Source organism: Rhinopithecus roxellana, chromosome 7, assembly GCF_007565055.1.
Source record: "Rhinopithecus roxellana isolate Shanxi Qingling chromosome 7, ASM756505v1, whole genome shotgun sequence".
Lineage (NCBI taxonomy): Eukaryota > Metazoa > Chordata > Mammalia > Primates > Cercopithecidae > Rhinopithecus > Rhinopithecus roxellana.
This window is the reverse complement of record NC_044555.1, coordinates 9,117,457-9,133,056: the sequence shown is the minus strand read 5'-3', so window position 1 is coordinate 9,133,056 and position 15,600 is coordinate 9,117,457. Positions and strand designations below refer to the sequence as shown.

At 40.1% G+C, this 15,600-nt stretch overlaps 1 protein-coding gene across 1 annotated transcript in view; it reads left to right on the top strand.

Moving 5' to 3' along the window:
• Positions 1-15,600, top strand: part of ZC3H12B (zinc finger CCCH-type containing 12B) — a 70,516-nt gene that overhangs the window by 38,401 nt on the left and 16,515 nt on the right. Inside the window, exon 2 of the mRNA XM_030934552.1 lies at positions 12,909-13,672. Within this exon, the coding sequence (XP_030790412.1) occupies positions 13,065-13,672 (608 nt within the window). The 5' untranslated portion in view covers positions 12,909-13,064. The remainder of the gene's footprint in view (positions 1-12,908; positions 13,673-15,600) is intronic.

The window sequence follows — 15,600 nt, the reverse complement described above, 5'->3', positions numbered from 1 at the left end:
TCTAAGGACTTGCTCTATGAATTTGGGTGCTCCTGTATTGGGTGCATATATATTTCGGATAGTTAGCTCTTCCTGTTGAATTGATCCCTTTACCATTATGTAATGGCCTTCTTTGTCTCTTTTGATCTTTGATGGTTTAAAATCTGTTTTATTAGAGACTAGGATTGCAACCCCTGCTTTTTTTTGTTCTCCATTTGCTTGGTAGATCTTCCTCCATCCCTTTATTTTGAGCCTATGTATGTCTCTGCATGTGAGATGGGTCTCCTGAATACAGCAAACTGATGGGTCTTGACTCTTTATCCAGTTTGCCAGTCTGTGTCTTTTAATTGGAGCATTTAGTCCATTTACATTTAAGGTTAATATTGTTATGTGTGAACTTGATCCTGCCATTATGATATTAACTGGTTATTTTGCTCGTTAGTTGATGCAGTTTCTTCCTAGCCTCGATGGTCTTTACATTTTGGCATGTTTTTGCAATGGCTGGTACCGGTTGTTCCTTTCCATGTTTAGGGCTTCCTTCAGGGTCTCTTGTAAGGCAGGCCTGGTGGTGACAAAATCTCTAAGCATTTGCTTATCTGTAAAGGATTTTATTTCTCCTTCACTTATGAAACTTAGTTTGGCTGGATTTGAAATTCTGGGTTTAAAGTTCTTTTCTTTAAGAACGTTGAATATTGGTCCCCACTCTCTTCTGGCTTGTAGAGTTTCTGCCGAGAGATCTGCTGTTAGTCTGATGGGCTTCCCTTTGTGGGTAACCCGACCTTTCTCTCTGGCTGCCCTTAAGATTTTTTCCTTCATTTCAACTTTGGTGAATCTGGCAATTATGTGTCTTGGAGTTGCTCTTCTCGAGGAGTATCTTTGTGTGTTCTCTGTATTTCCTGAATTTGAATGTTGGCCTGCCCTACTAGTTTGGGGAAGTTCTCCTGGATGATATTCTGAAGAGTGTTTTCCAACTTGGTTCCATTTTCCCCCTCACTTTCAGGCACCCCAATCAGACGTAGATTTGGTCTTTTTACATAATCCCATACTTCTTGCAGGCTTTGTTCATTTCTTTTTCTTCTTTTTTCTTTTGGTTTCTCTTCTCGCTTCATTTCATTCATTTGATCCTCAATCACTGATACTCTTTCTTCCAGTTGATCGAGTCAGTTACTGTAGCTAGTGGATTTGTCACATATTTCTCGTGTCATGGTTTTTATCTCTGTCATTTCGTTTATGTCCTTCTCTGCATTAATTCTTCTAGCTATTAATTCTTCCATTCTTTTTTCAAGATTTTTAGTTTCTTTGTGCTGGGTACGTAATTCCTCCTTTAGCTCTGAGAAGTTTGATGGACTGAAGCCTTCTTCTCTCATCTCGTCAAAGTCATTCTCTGACCAGGTTTGATCTGTTGCTGGCGATGAGCTGCGCTCCTTTGCAGGGGGAGATGTGCTCTTATTTCTTGAATTTCCAGCTTTTCTGCCCTGCTTCTTCCCCATCTTCGTGGTTTTATCTGCCTCTGGTCTTTGATGATGGTGACATACTGATGGGGTTTTGGTATAGGTGTTCTTCCTGTTTGATAGTTTTCCTTCTAATAGTCGGGACCCTCAGCTGTTAGTCTGTTGGAGATTGCTTGAGGTCCACTCCAGACCCTGTTTGCCTGGGTATCAGCAGCAGAGGTTGCAGAAGATAGAATATTGCTGTACAGTGAGTGTACCTGTCTGTTTCTTACTTTGGAAGCTTCCTCTCAGGGGTGTAATCCACCCTGTGAGGTGTGGGGTGTCAGACTGCCCCTAGTGGGGGATATCTCCCAGTTAGGCTACTCAGGGGTCAGGGACCCACTTGAGCAGGCAGTCTGTCTGTTCTCAGATCTCAGCCTCCGTGTTGGGAGATCCACTGCTGTCTTCAAAGCTATCAGACAGAGTCGTTTGCATCTGCACAGGCCTCTGCTGCTTCCCCTTTTGTTGTTTTGCTGTGCCCTGTCCCCAGAGGTGGAGTCTACAGAGACAGGCAGGTTTCCTTGAGCTGCTGTGAGCTCCACCCAGTTCGAGCTTCCCAGCGGCTTTGTTTACCTACTTAAGCCTCAGCAATGGCGGGCACCCCTCCCCCAGACTGGCTGCTGCCATTTCGGTTAGATCACAGACTGCTGTGTTAGCAATGAGGGAGGCTCTGTGGCCGTGGGACCCTCCCGGCCAGGTGTGGGTATAATCTCCTGGTGTGCCCGTTTGCTTAAAGCACAGAATTGGGGTGGGAATTACCTGATTTTCCAGGTGTTGTGTGTGTCAATTCCCCTGGCTAGGAAAAGGGATTCCCTTCCCCCTTGCGCTTCCCAGGTGAGGCAATGCCTTGCCTTGCTTCAGCTTTTGCTGGTCGGGCTGCAGCAGCTGACCAGCACCAATTGTCCGGCACTCCCCAGTGAGATGACCCCAGTACCTCAGTTGAAAATGCAGAAATCACCGGTGTTCTGTGTCTCTCGTGCTGGGAGTTGGAGACTGGAGCTGTCCCTATTCAGCCATCTTCGAAGTAGTTCTTTAAAGTCTGTATTATTTGTTGTGTGTGGCCACTGCCATCTCTTCTTGGAATAGCTTATTTGTCAGCTATTGGTTCAAAAAACTTTTTCTTAAATGCTTTGAACCAGTAAGTCTTCCTCCCTTTGCCAAGAAGCTTTGCATGCATATTGGGGTACACTCTCAACACCTAGAAAACATTTGACAACTTTGCTTTAGCCTTTACTTCCTGATTACATAAACCCTTAAGGTCAACCAAAGATGAGGGATAAGGGACTTTTCAGGTCTTCCATGAACACATGCACAACCCTACACAAGCATGTGTTCTTCTAGATCCCTAGGAATATGTGGAAGCTTTTCAAAGCCCCTTATGGACATCTGATTCCCACCTTTTCCTTGAAAGGTTTTTTTGTCAACTTCTTGTTTGCTCTAGCTGTTATTACCCCCTCGGGCAGCTGTGATTTTTTTTAAAGTGTCTCTAATTGTTTTCAACAAACATCCCTGAGGAAAAAGCTGTTCATTGTTAGTGAGCTCTAAGTCATATCAAAGAAACACAAGCCCTTGAAAACACCAGGTTTTCCAAGGAACTTTCAGACAGGTCAGATAATAATAATTCTATGGAGATGGAAGTTTGGAGAAGTTCTTTTTTTTTTTTTTATTATACTTTAAGTTCTAGGGTACATGTGCATAACGTGCAGGTTTGTTACATATGTATATTTGTGCCATGTTGGTGTGCTGCACCCATCAACTCGTCAGCACCCATCAATTCATCATTTATGTCATGTGTATGAGAAGTTCTAAATTTGTTCAATTTCCTCTGTTGACTTCTAGGCTGCTAATTCTCATGGCTACTGTGATTGTGATGCTGTTGGCTTTCAAGGCCACCATGTTTCTGGGAAGAGGAGATGTGAATAGAGCACATTCAAATGCCACAAATTTTCCTGTTCTTACCAAGGTTCAGCCAGGCTTTTGAATTTTTGTTTTGTTGTTGTTTAAATAAACACTATTTGTATTTATTTATTTATTTATTGAGATGGAGTTTCGCCCTTGTTGCCCAGGCTGGAGTGCAATGGCGCAGTCTCAGCTCACTGTAACCTCCACCTCCCAGTTTCAAGCAATTCTCTTGCCTCAGCCTCCCAAGTAGCTGGGATTACAAGTTCCTGCCACCACACCTGGATACTTTTTGTATTTTTAGTAGAGAAGGGATTTCACCACATTGGCCAGGCTGGTCTCAAACTCCTGACCTCAGGTCATCTGCCTGCCTCAGCCTCCCAATATGCTGGGATTACAGGTGAGATCCACCGCACCTGGCTAAATAAACACTATTTGGATTATTGAAAACCTTTCATTAAGTTCCAGATGTCACCATTGGAGGGTGTCCAGGTTCTTGGTGTCTTGAACAAAGAATTGAAAAAAACGCACAAACAAAGCAAGGAAGGAATGAAGAGATTTATTGAAAATTAAAGTACACTCCACAGTGTGGGAGCGGGCCAGAGCATAGGGGCTCAAGGGCCCCATTACAGAATTTTAGGGAGTTTAAATACCCTCTAGAGGATTCCATTGGTTACTTGGGTACACCATATGTAAATGAAGAGGATGAAGTAAAGTTACAAAGTTATTCACTTGGCCTATGCCCTGTGGAGATGATATTTCCTGCCATAGCTGAAGTATGAATTGGTCTTATGTTCCCTACTTCCACACCCTATTTTCCTGCCTAACAGAATTCTGGAAAACTGGATTTTAACAATTTGCCAGTGTTGTCAATGCTTTTATTGATAAGCAGATTTTTTAAGGTCCTTTCCCTGTCACTACCACTGACATCATCCATTAATATATTTAAATTTATGTAACTATCAAAAGATTTCATGGCATAAATGTAATTACATGAACTTTTAAACATTTGGAGGTTTGTTACTATACATTGTTTTCACTATTTTTAATTTCTACTGTGGAAAAAAGTGCTTTCTAAACAAGCTGATATTAATGTCAACTGAAATACAAAGTCACTCATAGATTTTTAATGATGTCTTTCCTGGATAATCAATGACTCACAAGAAATCATTTTAACCCAACTTACCACTACTTGAGTAAAAGCCAGGGCTATGTACAACTGGTCTAATGTCAAATGGTCTTTATAATTTTGATCGCTGAACTTCACTTCAGGCTACTATGAGTATGCCAGAGGCTATAAGAGTACAAGGATGGGCCAGACACGGTGGCTCACGCCTGTAATCCCAGCACTTTGGGAGGCCGAGGTGGGGGCGGATCACCTGAGGTCAGGAGTTCAAGACCAGCCTGACGAACATGGCGAAAACGCATCTCTACTAAAAATAAAAATATTAGCCGGGCATGGTGGTGGATGTCTGTAATCCCAGCAACTCGGGAGGCTGAGACAGGAGAATCGCTTGAACCCGGGAGGTGGAGGTTGCAGTGAGCCGAGATCATGCCATTGCACTCCAGCCTGAGCAACAAGAGCGAAACTCTGCCCCCACCCGCCCCCCCAGAAAAAAGTACAAGGATGAAATATTTAACAAAGTATTCATTGAAAACGTATCACATACATAAATGTATGCTAAGTGTTGGGATTGGAGAAAGCAGAGATGCAAACATGAATGTGGACAGTTATTACTTTTAGTAGAGTTCACAGTCTAGTTGGGGAGAGAAACAAACTTGTTACAACTAGCAGGAGTTAAGTGGGTGAACTACAGGGGAGAGAACACTGTGTGGAGAGCATTACTCACTAATCTGGACCTCACCATTGTCTTTCACACCTCCATGCCCTTTCATATGCTATTCCATCTGCCTAGCATGTCCTCCCCAATTTCTCTCCCCCTTTCCAGATAAAATCAGCTCAAATTTCATCTCTCTTACCTCAGACAGCAGAATTACTTACCTCCTTACCCCTCCTTGGTATTACCCTAGCATCTAATAAACAACCTTACGAAAACATATTCTATGTTCTATGATTATTTGTTTACATATTTATCTCACCTACCAGAATGTGAGCACCTCACAGGGACTGCATCTTATTTATTTTAGAACCCCCAGCACCTAGAGCAGTGCTAAGTACCTAGTATGCGGATGGAAATTAAAAATTAGTGGTAGAGGGAATATTTGAACCCAAATATCCTGACTCCAGCTACAATGCAGAAGGTTTCTGCCAAGAGCGTACCTATGTCATTATATGGTTGACATATTTAATATAACAAGAATGCATTATTAAGCATTCCTTGTTCTGAAAGCCTCTGAAATACTTTTAAAATGGTATTTCTTATGTACTTCGCGGACCACAGAAGTACTCCTGCAGCTGAGATAAAACAGAGCAGTTCTTGAAAAAAGCAATATGTAATTGTTTGAGGAAGGAGGTGACAACAAACAGTATGTTAGTTGAAATAATAACAATTAAAACTTGTAACCTTCTATTCCATCTTTCCCTCCTACTCCTATTTGCCACCCAATATATCTTGAATTTCATCTGGGAGATTTTTGGAACTGACTAGACCAGCTGATGATGTCATGGCTGCAATACTGCAGCTACCCCTCAGAATTGCCCCAATCCTTGTGTCTTTTCTCATTCTTGCTAACGATTTAATTATAAAGAGAGAAAATAGGGTGTACTCTATTCCATACATTTAACAAAACAGTTAAATTGGAAAGAATCAAGAACGATCAAGCCCAGTGTTGTTAACTGAATGAGATGTTCAAGATATATTTATCACTATTAAAGTCATAAGAAAGGCACTCTTTTTTTCCAATTTACTATAAGTTATAGAATTACATAGCCATATTTCCCTATAGCTTTTGACTAAGGGTCTTGGGATGGGGATAGGTGGCACAAAAAGAAAAAGAGAGGGAGGAGAGAAAGAAGAGAGAAGAGGAGGAGAGAGAGAAAAAAATAAACTTCACCAATGAATCATAGAAGTGGGCGTGTTTTCTGAAGAAGCCACTTTCATAACAGCTCCTCAGCTGTCACTAATGGCCAGAGAACACACATTCACTGAATCCTTACTCTAACAGAGACCATCTCCTGTAGCATATGATGCAGCTTCCCTGCATGATTTGAAATGATCTCCCTAGACCTTCTTTATATAGAGAGAAGAAAATAGTAAGTATGTAACCTACAGTTTTCTTGTCCTTCTGGAGTGTCAAGCACTAGAAATGGTTTTGTGTGAGGAAATTGAATCAAGTATAAATTGAGGTTACATTTAACAATGTGGTTTTAATTAGTTTGGACAACAGAGTGTGTGTAGTATGAAATGTTTTAGATATCCTGGAGACATACGTCCTTTCTAATGGAACACGTGGCGGTGGAAGGTAGCAGAAAAATGAGCCCCTGTTCAAAACCTGGGAATAATGGGTCTTGAAATCAAATCATTGTGTGTCTACTTTGCTTGAAGTCCTGAAAAAACTGAATGAGTAATGAAAATCAACAGACTGTTACTTTTTTGTAAACATTTTGTCTAAAGCTTCAACATTTGGTGTGGGAGTGGGTGGACAAGAATTGACGTAGTTTAATCATACAAAGCTCTTGGGTCTCCTTTGAAATGAAATCTTAAATTTTGAATAAGCTCAGTTGTTTTTAGCTCTGATTGTGACAGTTTTTGCTGTGACATGTATCATTTTGATAATGTATTGAAGGTAAAGTATAAAAAAACAATTTTGTTTGGAGGGTAATGTAAAACCAGATAGGCTGACAAGAGTGCTCTCATTGCTCAAGGGAAATCCCATTTTTACAAACCACAGAAAATATGCTATTTCTTAAGAATTGTTTCTTTGCTAAGAGTTACTACCTATAGACTATTCAAGAGCACACAAACAGATGGGTATAGTTGGAGGTTAAGAAACAATCTTTACCTCCTTTATGATATAGTTGCTGTATGTGATTTATTATAAATAAAAAGGGAAATATTTGAATTTTTGATTTTCTCAGAGTGCCTCTATGTGAACCTTTTCATTTTGAGAATCAGTAAAGTTTTCAAACTCTTTTGCCTCCAAAGTACCTGAGAAAGCCTTTACTTTATAGCTCTTTCTGAGGCTTCTGTAACTTCTTTAGCTGATGTGCTTGACACAGGGGATTGGAGATGGGCTATATAAGTCATAACATCTCAAAACTGGGTTGTGTAGGTAATTATGTGGCTCTATTGAGAGCATATATGTGAATGCACTTAGGCAACTCTAAGATGTAATGCAAACGTAAATGATTGTTCATATGTTATTACTGTTATTGAAGTTTTATAACTTATTTGTGATTTTTAAAGTAAAATGCGATGATTTGATACAATACAGATTTGAATTTGTTCTTTTAGAAGCTAATTATATGTGTTCTCATCCTTTAGGTCCCATTTATAAGTGAGAACATGTAGTATTTGGTTTTCTGTTCCTATGTTAGTTTGCCAAGGAAAATGGCCTCCAGCTCCATTCATATCCCTGCAAAAGACACGATCTCATTCTTTTTTATGGCTACATACTATTCTGTGGTGTATATGTACCACATTTTCTTTATCCACTCTATCACTGATGGGCATTTAAGTTGAATGTCTTTGCTATTGTGAATAGTGCTGCAATGAACATACACGTGCACGTGTCTTTATAATATAATGATCTATATCCTTTAGGTATGTACACATAATGGGATTGCTGGGTCAAATGGTATTTCTGTCTTTAGGTCTTTGAGGACACATAGAGGGGAACAACACACTCTGGGGCCTAACAGAGTGTGGAGGATGGGAGGAGGGAGAGGATCAGGAAAAATAACTAATGGGTACTGGGCTTAATACCTGGGTGGTGAAATAATCTGTAAAACAAATCCCCATGACACAAGTTTACCTATGTAACAGAACTGCATATGTAACACTGAACTTAAAATAAAAGTTAACAAAAAAGTAATTCTGAGAACAGTGGTCCACTTCAGAGGAGAAACCAAGAAAATAAAGCTTAGTATTCTTATGATGATTGAACTATAGTCATTTCTCAATTATCTGGGCCCCACCAGAAATCCCACACAGCAGATAATTTTTGATATGTATATTTTCTTTGAGAATTCCTTTTATGAAAAAAAATTACTAGAAGTGGCAGGAAGGGCAGCTGTCTAAGTAGGTATCCCTAAGTCTCTATCAAAACATGCATTCACAAAACACAATAACAAGTGGTTTGGTCACTTGCAGATAATTGAGAACTTACTATTTTGTTCTTGACTTGATTACTGCTGGGTAACTCTGTTCTATGTGGTTAATGGGCTTTCTGGAACATTTCCAAAGGTTTGGGCTCACTAGAAATGACCAGATGTTTCTGCCTCTGTATAGGATGTCATTTGGCAGATTCTGGAAAAGATGAAGTCGAGTTGGTAGTCAGATGAAATTATAGAACTGGATGTAATTTGCGACAGACTGGATTAAGAAAATGTGGCACATATACACCATGGAATACTATGCAGCCATAAAAACGGATGAGTTTGCGTCTTTTGTAGGGACATGGATGCAGCTGGAAACCATCATTCTTAGCAAACTATCACAAGAAGAGAAAACCAAACACTGCATGTTCTCACTCATAGGTGGGAACTGAACAATGAGATCACTTGGACTCGGGAAGGGGAACATCACACACTGGGGCCTATCATGGGGAGGGGGGAGGGGGAAGGGATTGCATTGGGGAGTTATACATGATATAAATGATGAATTGATGTGTGCTGACGAGTTGATGGGTGCAGCACACCAACATGGCACAAATATACATATGTAACAAACCTGCACGTTATGCACATGTACCCTAGAACTTAAAGTATAATAAAAAAATGAAAAAAAAAAAAAAGAAGCTAAGAGCTTTGTCAACAGATCGTCACGTGTTGAAGATACAGAGCTTGCCTATAACTTGTTTAAGAATATGATTAAGCAAATGATTGCAAACTTGCATCTGAATCTAAAAAAAGCAGAGAAACATATGCAGGCAAAATCTGCTAAAAGTGACCTCGAGGAGGAATTTCCACCAAGAAAAAAAGATCTAGTAGAACCTGAAGACTAATCTTGGAAAATTTCTCTATGCAAATGCAAACTGAATAAGTTGTATTTCCTAATAAAAAGATTAGTGGGAGAGAGAAGAAAGTAGAAGACTTTGATCTTTTTTCTTGGTGGAAATTCCTCCTCGAGGTCACTTTTAGCAGATTTTGCCTGCATATGTTTCTCTGCTTTTTTTAGATTCAGATGCAAGTTTGCAATCATTTGCTTAATCATATTCTTAAACAAGTTATAGGCAAGCTCTGTATCTTCAACACGTGGCTATCTGATGACAAAGCTCTTAGCTTCTTCAAACAAATTATATCCAGTTCTATAATTTCATCTGACTAATGTGATTTTCCAAAGTATGCCAGTCTTTAATGCATTCATTTGTGGATTTTTTCAATCAGTAACAATAAAAGGTAACAATTCCATTTATTGTTGTTGTTGAGACAGGGTCTGGCTCTGTCACCCAGGCTGGAGTACAGTGGTGCCCTCTTGGCTCATTGCAACCTCTGCCTCCAGGGCTCAAGCCATTCTCCCACCTCAGCCTCCGGAGTAGCTGGGACTACAGGCCTACACCACCATTCCTGACTAACCTTGGTTTTTTGTTGTAGAGACAAGGTTCAGCATATGTTGCCCAGGCTGGTCTCAAATCCTGGGCTCAAGTGATCCTCCTGCCTCGGCCTCCCAAAGCGCTGGGATTATAGACTTGAACCACTGTGCCCAGCCAAGAACTGTTTTTAACACATGTCATAAGCTAAAACAACATCTTTGAAACTTTTCTCCCCACTCATCTTCCTTTTTTGAGCAAAAGTGACTCTTTTGCTTTAGCCTTCTTCAGTGCTTTCATTTGTTAGTCCTTGCCAATAATATTAGGCATGAGGTGTTGACTAAGGCACTATATGATGTTAATCTTCATATACTTGTAATTTTAAAAACTCTTCCCTGCCCAGCAAATTTTAACTCTTTCCTTTAAGGCTCAACTCATAGCTCCCTATGCTTTTTAATGCTTAATCACTTAGCCAGTTTATAATTATGAATTATATGATTATTTGATTATTGTCTGTCTCCCCATTCCTAACCACATCGCTGTAAGCTCCTTGAGATTAGAGTCCTCATTTTATTTTATATCCTCAGCTTCTAACATGTTGTCTAGTGCATAGTTGGCACTAAATAAATGTTTTTGAATGAATTAATTAAGTAATGTCAGCAGATGACTAGATATTATATGCTTCTTGAATTCTTTCCTAATCTCTTAAACCACCACACCTATCTCCCACCCTACTGACAGAGTTGAATATTTCCTCTTCTGTATGTCAATGAAAATTTGCAAGTAACTTGGGTGACCAATCGTATACCTAGGTTTACCTGAGACATCCCTAGTATATGCCTATTGTTCTTACATAACTATTAGTAAACACTCCCTTCATTCACAAGAGTATCCCAGCTTGAACTGTAATTGAAATATTCATCCTCTATAGAAGTGCATTTCTAGGGTCACTTCTAGCCAAGGTTTTACCAGTTGGTTGAGTTCTTGAGGACAGGCTTAGTTCTGGTTTATCTTTCTAACTCTGGGGTAAGCATTACAGGCATGCGCCACCATGCCCGGCCAGTAGCCTATTTTTAGATGAGTGAGCACAGCTTCTGCCTGAAGACCTCATCAGTGTTCACAGGTCTATAGCCTTATCTCACTGTCAATCTTCTTTTAAAAGGAAAACTGAACCCATAAATATACATATACATAAAGCAGGTATCATTACCTGCTTTATGTATATTGCGAACCTATTGAGAACCTATTGTGTTCTCTTCACTTTTCTAAGCATTTTCCTAACATATATTATACAGTCCTTACAATTAACCAGTGAGGTAGCTATCAATATCCTCATTTTACATATGAAGAAACTGAGGCTCAAAGGAAAGAACACACTTAGGCCAGGTTAGAACTGAAACCTGCTGGGACAGATGAGATAAGTTAGAGAAGGAGGTTAGAAATAAAATTGTTGCTGGGTGAGGTGCCTCACGTCTATAATCCCAGCACTTTGGGAGGTGGGGGCCAGCGGATCACAAGGTCAGGAGTTTGAGACCAACCTGGCCAACATAGTGAAACCCCGTCTCTACTAAAAAACATCAATTAGCCAGGCATGGTGTTGTGTGCCTGTAGTCCCACCTACTCGGGAGGCTGAGGCAGGAGAATCGCTTGAACCTGGGAGGCAGAGATTGTGGTAAGCCGAGATCATGCTACTGCACTCTAGCCTGGGCAATACAGCAAGACTCCATCTTAAAAAAAAAAAAGAAAAGAAAAGAAATAACATTGTCCCTAATTCTCTTCTGTAATTAATATTCTTTTTATTATGTTCTGGTTTCTCTTGCAAGTTGAGTTGGTTTTATCCTTTTCTCCTTTTGTTTATCAATTACAATTTAAAAAGAGGCTTCAGACAGGAAAATGCACACACACCCTTTCTTATCTGAAACACACCTCTCTGTTACCCTTACAGCCTGCTTTAGTTGTCTGAAGCAATTTTAATGGTTTTCTAGTCTCCCTAGTAGATGGGGTTCCTGATATTTTGTAAACAGTAATGCTGGAGAGCATGTGCTTTTTTTTTTTTTTTTTTTTTTTTTTTTTTTTTTTTTTTTTTTTTTTTTTTTTTGAGACAGAGTCTCACTCTGTCTCTGTCACCCAGTCTGGAGTGCAGTGGCATGATCTCAGCTCACTGCAAGCTCCGCCTCCTGGGTTCACACCATTCTCCTGCCTCAGCCTCCCGAGTAACTGAGACTACAGGTGCCTGCCACCACGCCCGGCTAATTTTTTGTATTTTTAGTAGAGACAGGGTTTCACCATGTTAGCCAGGATGGTCTCGATCTCCTGACCTCATGATCCGCCCGCCTCGGCCTCCCAAAGTGCTGGGATTACAGGCGTGAGCCACTGCACCCGGCCCACATGTGCTTTTCAGGAGTGAATTTTAGCCTTAGCAAGAAGGATATGGTGTGGGATCTGGAAACACTTCCTGGCAGAAAGGAAGAAAGAGAGTCTTTCCATGGAAATATATGTATGTGTATATATATATATATATATATATATATATATATATATATATATTCTTGCACCTTGTTGAAATGTGATGTTTCTCTTTCTCCAAATTGTTGTGGTAAGCAGATAACTTTAGCTGTTATTTTGTGTGCATGTCATGGGGGGCAGGACAGGGGGGCGGGAATAACAGCATTATTATCACCACTGAAATATTTATGTCTAGAATTATTATAGAATTAGGGACTCTTTATCTTTAAGTTTAGTCTAATCATTGTAAGCAGAAAAATCAAATGCAAAAAAAAAAAAAAAAAAAAAAAAAACCCTGTAGTTTCTTAAGAAGAAACCTCTGTATTCTAAAATGCTTTTCCTAAAGTTTACTAAATATGATGTGGTATGTGTGTTTATTTGTAGGGAGTGGTAACATCTGAACGTACCAAACCAAACAGGCAAACTCTTGCACCATCGCTACCACGACATTTTACCACAAAAGAATGCCACTGCATGTGGATTCCAAGCAGGCTAAAAAGAAAAAGAACTGATTAGACCTCAGACGACCCACTAAACGGGATGACGGCCACAGCTGAGGTAGAGACACCAAAAATGGAGAAGAGTGCCTCCAAGGAAGAGAAGCAGCAGCCTAAGCAGGACAGCACAGAGCAGGGCAATGCTGATTCTGAAGAGTGGATGAGCTCTGAGAGTGACCCTGAACAGATAAGCCTTAAGAGTAGTGACAACAGCAAGAGCTGCCAACCTAGGGATGGTCAGTTGAAGAAAAAAGAGATGCCCTCCAAGCCACACCGCCAGCTCTGTCGATCTCCCTGCCTAGATCGTCCAAGTTTCTCCCAGAGCAGCATTTTACAGGATGGTAAACTTGACTTGGAGAAGGAATACCAAGCTAAGATGGAGTTTGCGCTAAAGCTGGGCTATGCAGAGGAACAGATTCAATCAGTGCTAAACAAGCTGGGCCCAGAATCACTTATTAATGATGTATTAGCAGAGCTTGTCAGACTTGGGAACAAAGGTGATTCAGAAGGGCAGATCAACTTGAGCCTGTTAGTGCCTCGTGGGCCCAGCTCCAGAGAGATTGCAAGCCCTGAATTGTCTCTTGAAGATGAAATAGACAACAGTGACAATTTGAGGCCAGTTGTCATTGATGGAAGTAATGTAGCAATGAGGTAAGCCTGGTATGTTTTTTCTCTCATTTTAAAAAACTGCCCTGAGCTCATAGAAATTTATCTTCCTTTGCAAATCGTTATAAGAGGCACATGGCTATTGACTGTGGCGTGTATTTCTGAAGGTGGCCAGAGACTAAAATGATCCTGCTCTTGCCTTTTCTTCCTCCACTGAAGTTGCTGCCAATTTGTTTCCAGGTGTTCTAAAGGCAGCTTTGACATCAGTGATGATGCTTCAGAGGAGACATAGCCATTCAGCTTTGTTCCTTTTGTGGTCTGCTGTCCTACCCCTACTTTACTAGACTAATCATCCTGAAAGTGATGCTTTTATAAAGTCACTTTGCAGTTTGCTTAGGAACTTTCAGTAACTCTCAACTGTTATTATACCAAATTTTGATCCTTTTTCCTGGCTTTAAGGCTCTTTGTGATCTGACCTTTCCCTCCTCCCATTTGATTGTATCTCTCATGCTTACTGCATTTACATCTATCTCTTTAATGGTCTCCATGAAAATTATGCTGATTTCTATCCCCACCACCTGTGTTCATGTCTTTTCCCAACTTAGAAGTGCCTCCTTTGTATCTTCATAGCCTTCAAAATGCACCACCTCCACAGAGAACTTCCTAATTTTTCTGATTCCAATGATGATCTCTGAACTACAGTATCTGTGGTAGACTGAATGATAGCCCCCCTAGAGATGTCCACATTTTAATCCCTGGAATCTCTGAATACATTATCTCATATGGTAAAATGGACTTTGCAACTGTGATTAACGTTCTTGAGATGGGAGAGATTACCCTGGATTATCAAAGTGGGCCTAATGTAATCACAAGTGTCTTTATTAGAGGGAGGCAGCAAGATCAGAATGAGTAGAAGGAGATGCAATGGCAGAAACAAGAAGCTGGAGTGACATAAGAAAGGGACTATGAGCCAAAGAATGTGGGTGACCTTTCTGACCCATTGGACTGTTTCAGGAAAAAAAACAAACAAACAAAAAAGAATGTGGGTGGCCTCTAGAAAGCTGAAAAAGGCAAGGAAACAGATTCTCTCTTTAAGCTTGCAGAAAGAACACAGTTTTGCCAACACCTTGATTTTAGATTTCTGACCTCTTGAACTTGTAAGAGAATAAATTGGTGCTATTTTCAGTCACTAAATGTGTGGTAATTTGTTACAGCAGCAGTGAGAGACTAACAGTACCTATAGTGCCTTTATAATTTATTCCGTACTCTCTCATATCATTTTTTAAGCCATAGGAATCCCTTCTTCTATTTCTCAAATGAATTGTCATCCAGTCTTGGTTTAAAAAACCACAGTAATCAGGAGCCTTTTTCCTACTGAGTCTATCATTGCTTGATGGACTCACTAGAATCCTTAGACCGTAGGCAATCAGAACAAAGTGAAAAAGCCTTAGTCTAGCAAGTTTTCTATTAGATTATCCCATTGTCTTTGAAAGCAGGGATCTTGCCTTGTTTTCCCACAGTATTGGGTGCTCCCACAGAGACATGAGAGAGTGGGGATGGGAGAAAGTCATGAATGATACCATTGCTGTATACAGGAAATGCTTAGCAGACTATCTGAAAGTACTCTTTAGTAGATAGTCCTGTTTAACGCTCACAGCAACTTTATCTTACAGATGAAAAAATAAGGCTCAGCAAAGGTAATTGACTTCCCTGAGTTTACATAGCTAGTAAGTACTAAAGTGAGAACTCGAACTTAAGTCCTCTGACTTCAAATGAATGCAATGAAACAAACAAACATTTACAAATACTGATTCTGTGCCAGATTTTTTACATATGTGAATTAATCCCCACTGGAGAGCCTATAAGAATAAACTAATTTGGTTCATCTTTGCGGGTGAAGAGATTCAGGTTCAGAGAGTTTGAGTAACTACCCAAGGTTACCCAAGCTTACAAAGCTTAAATTAAAACACTAA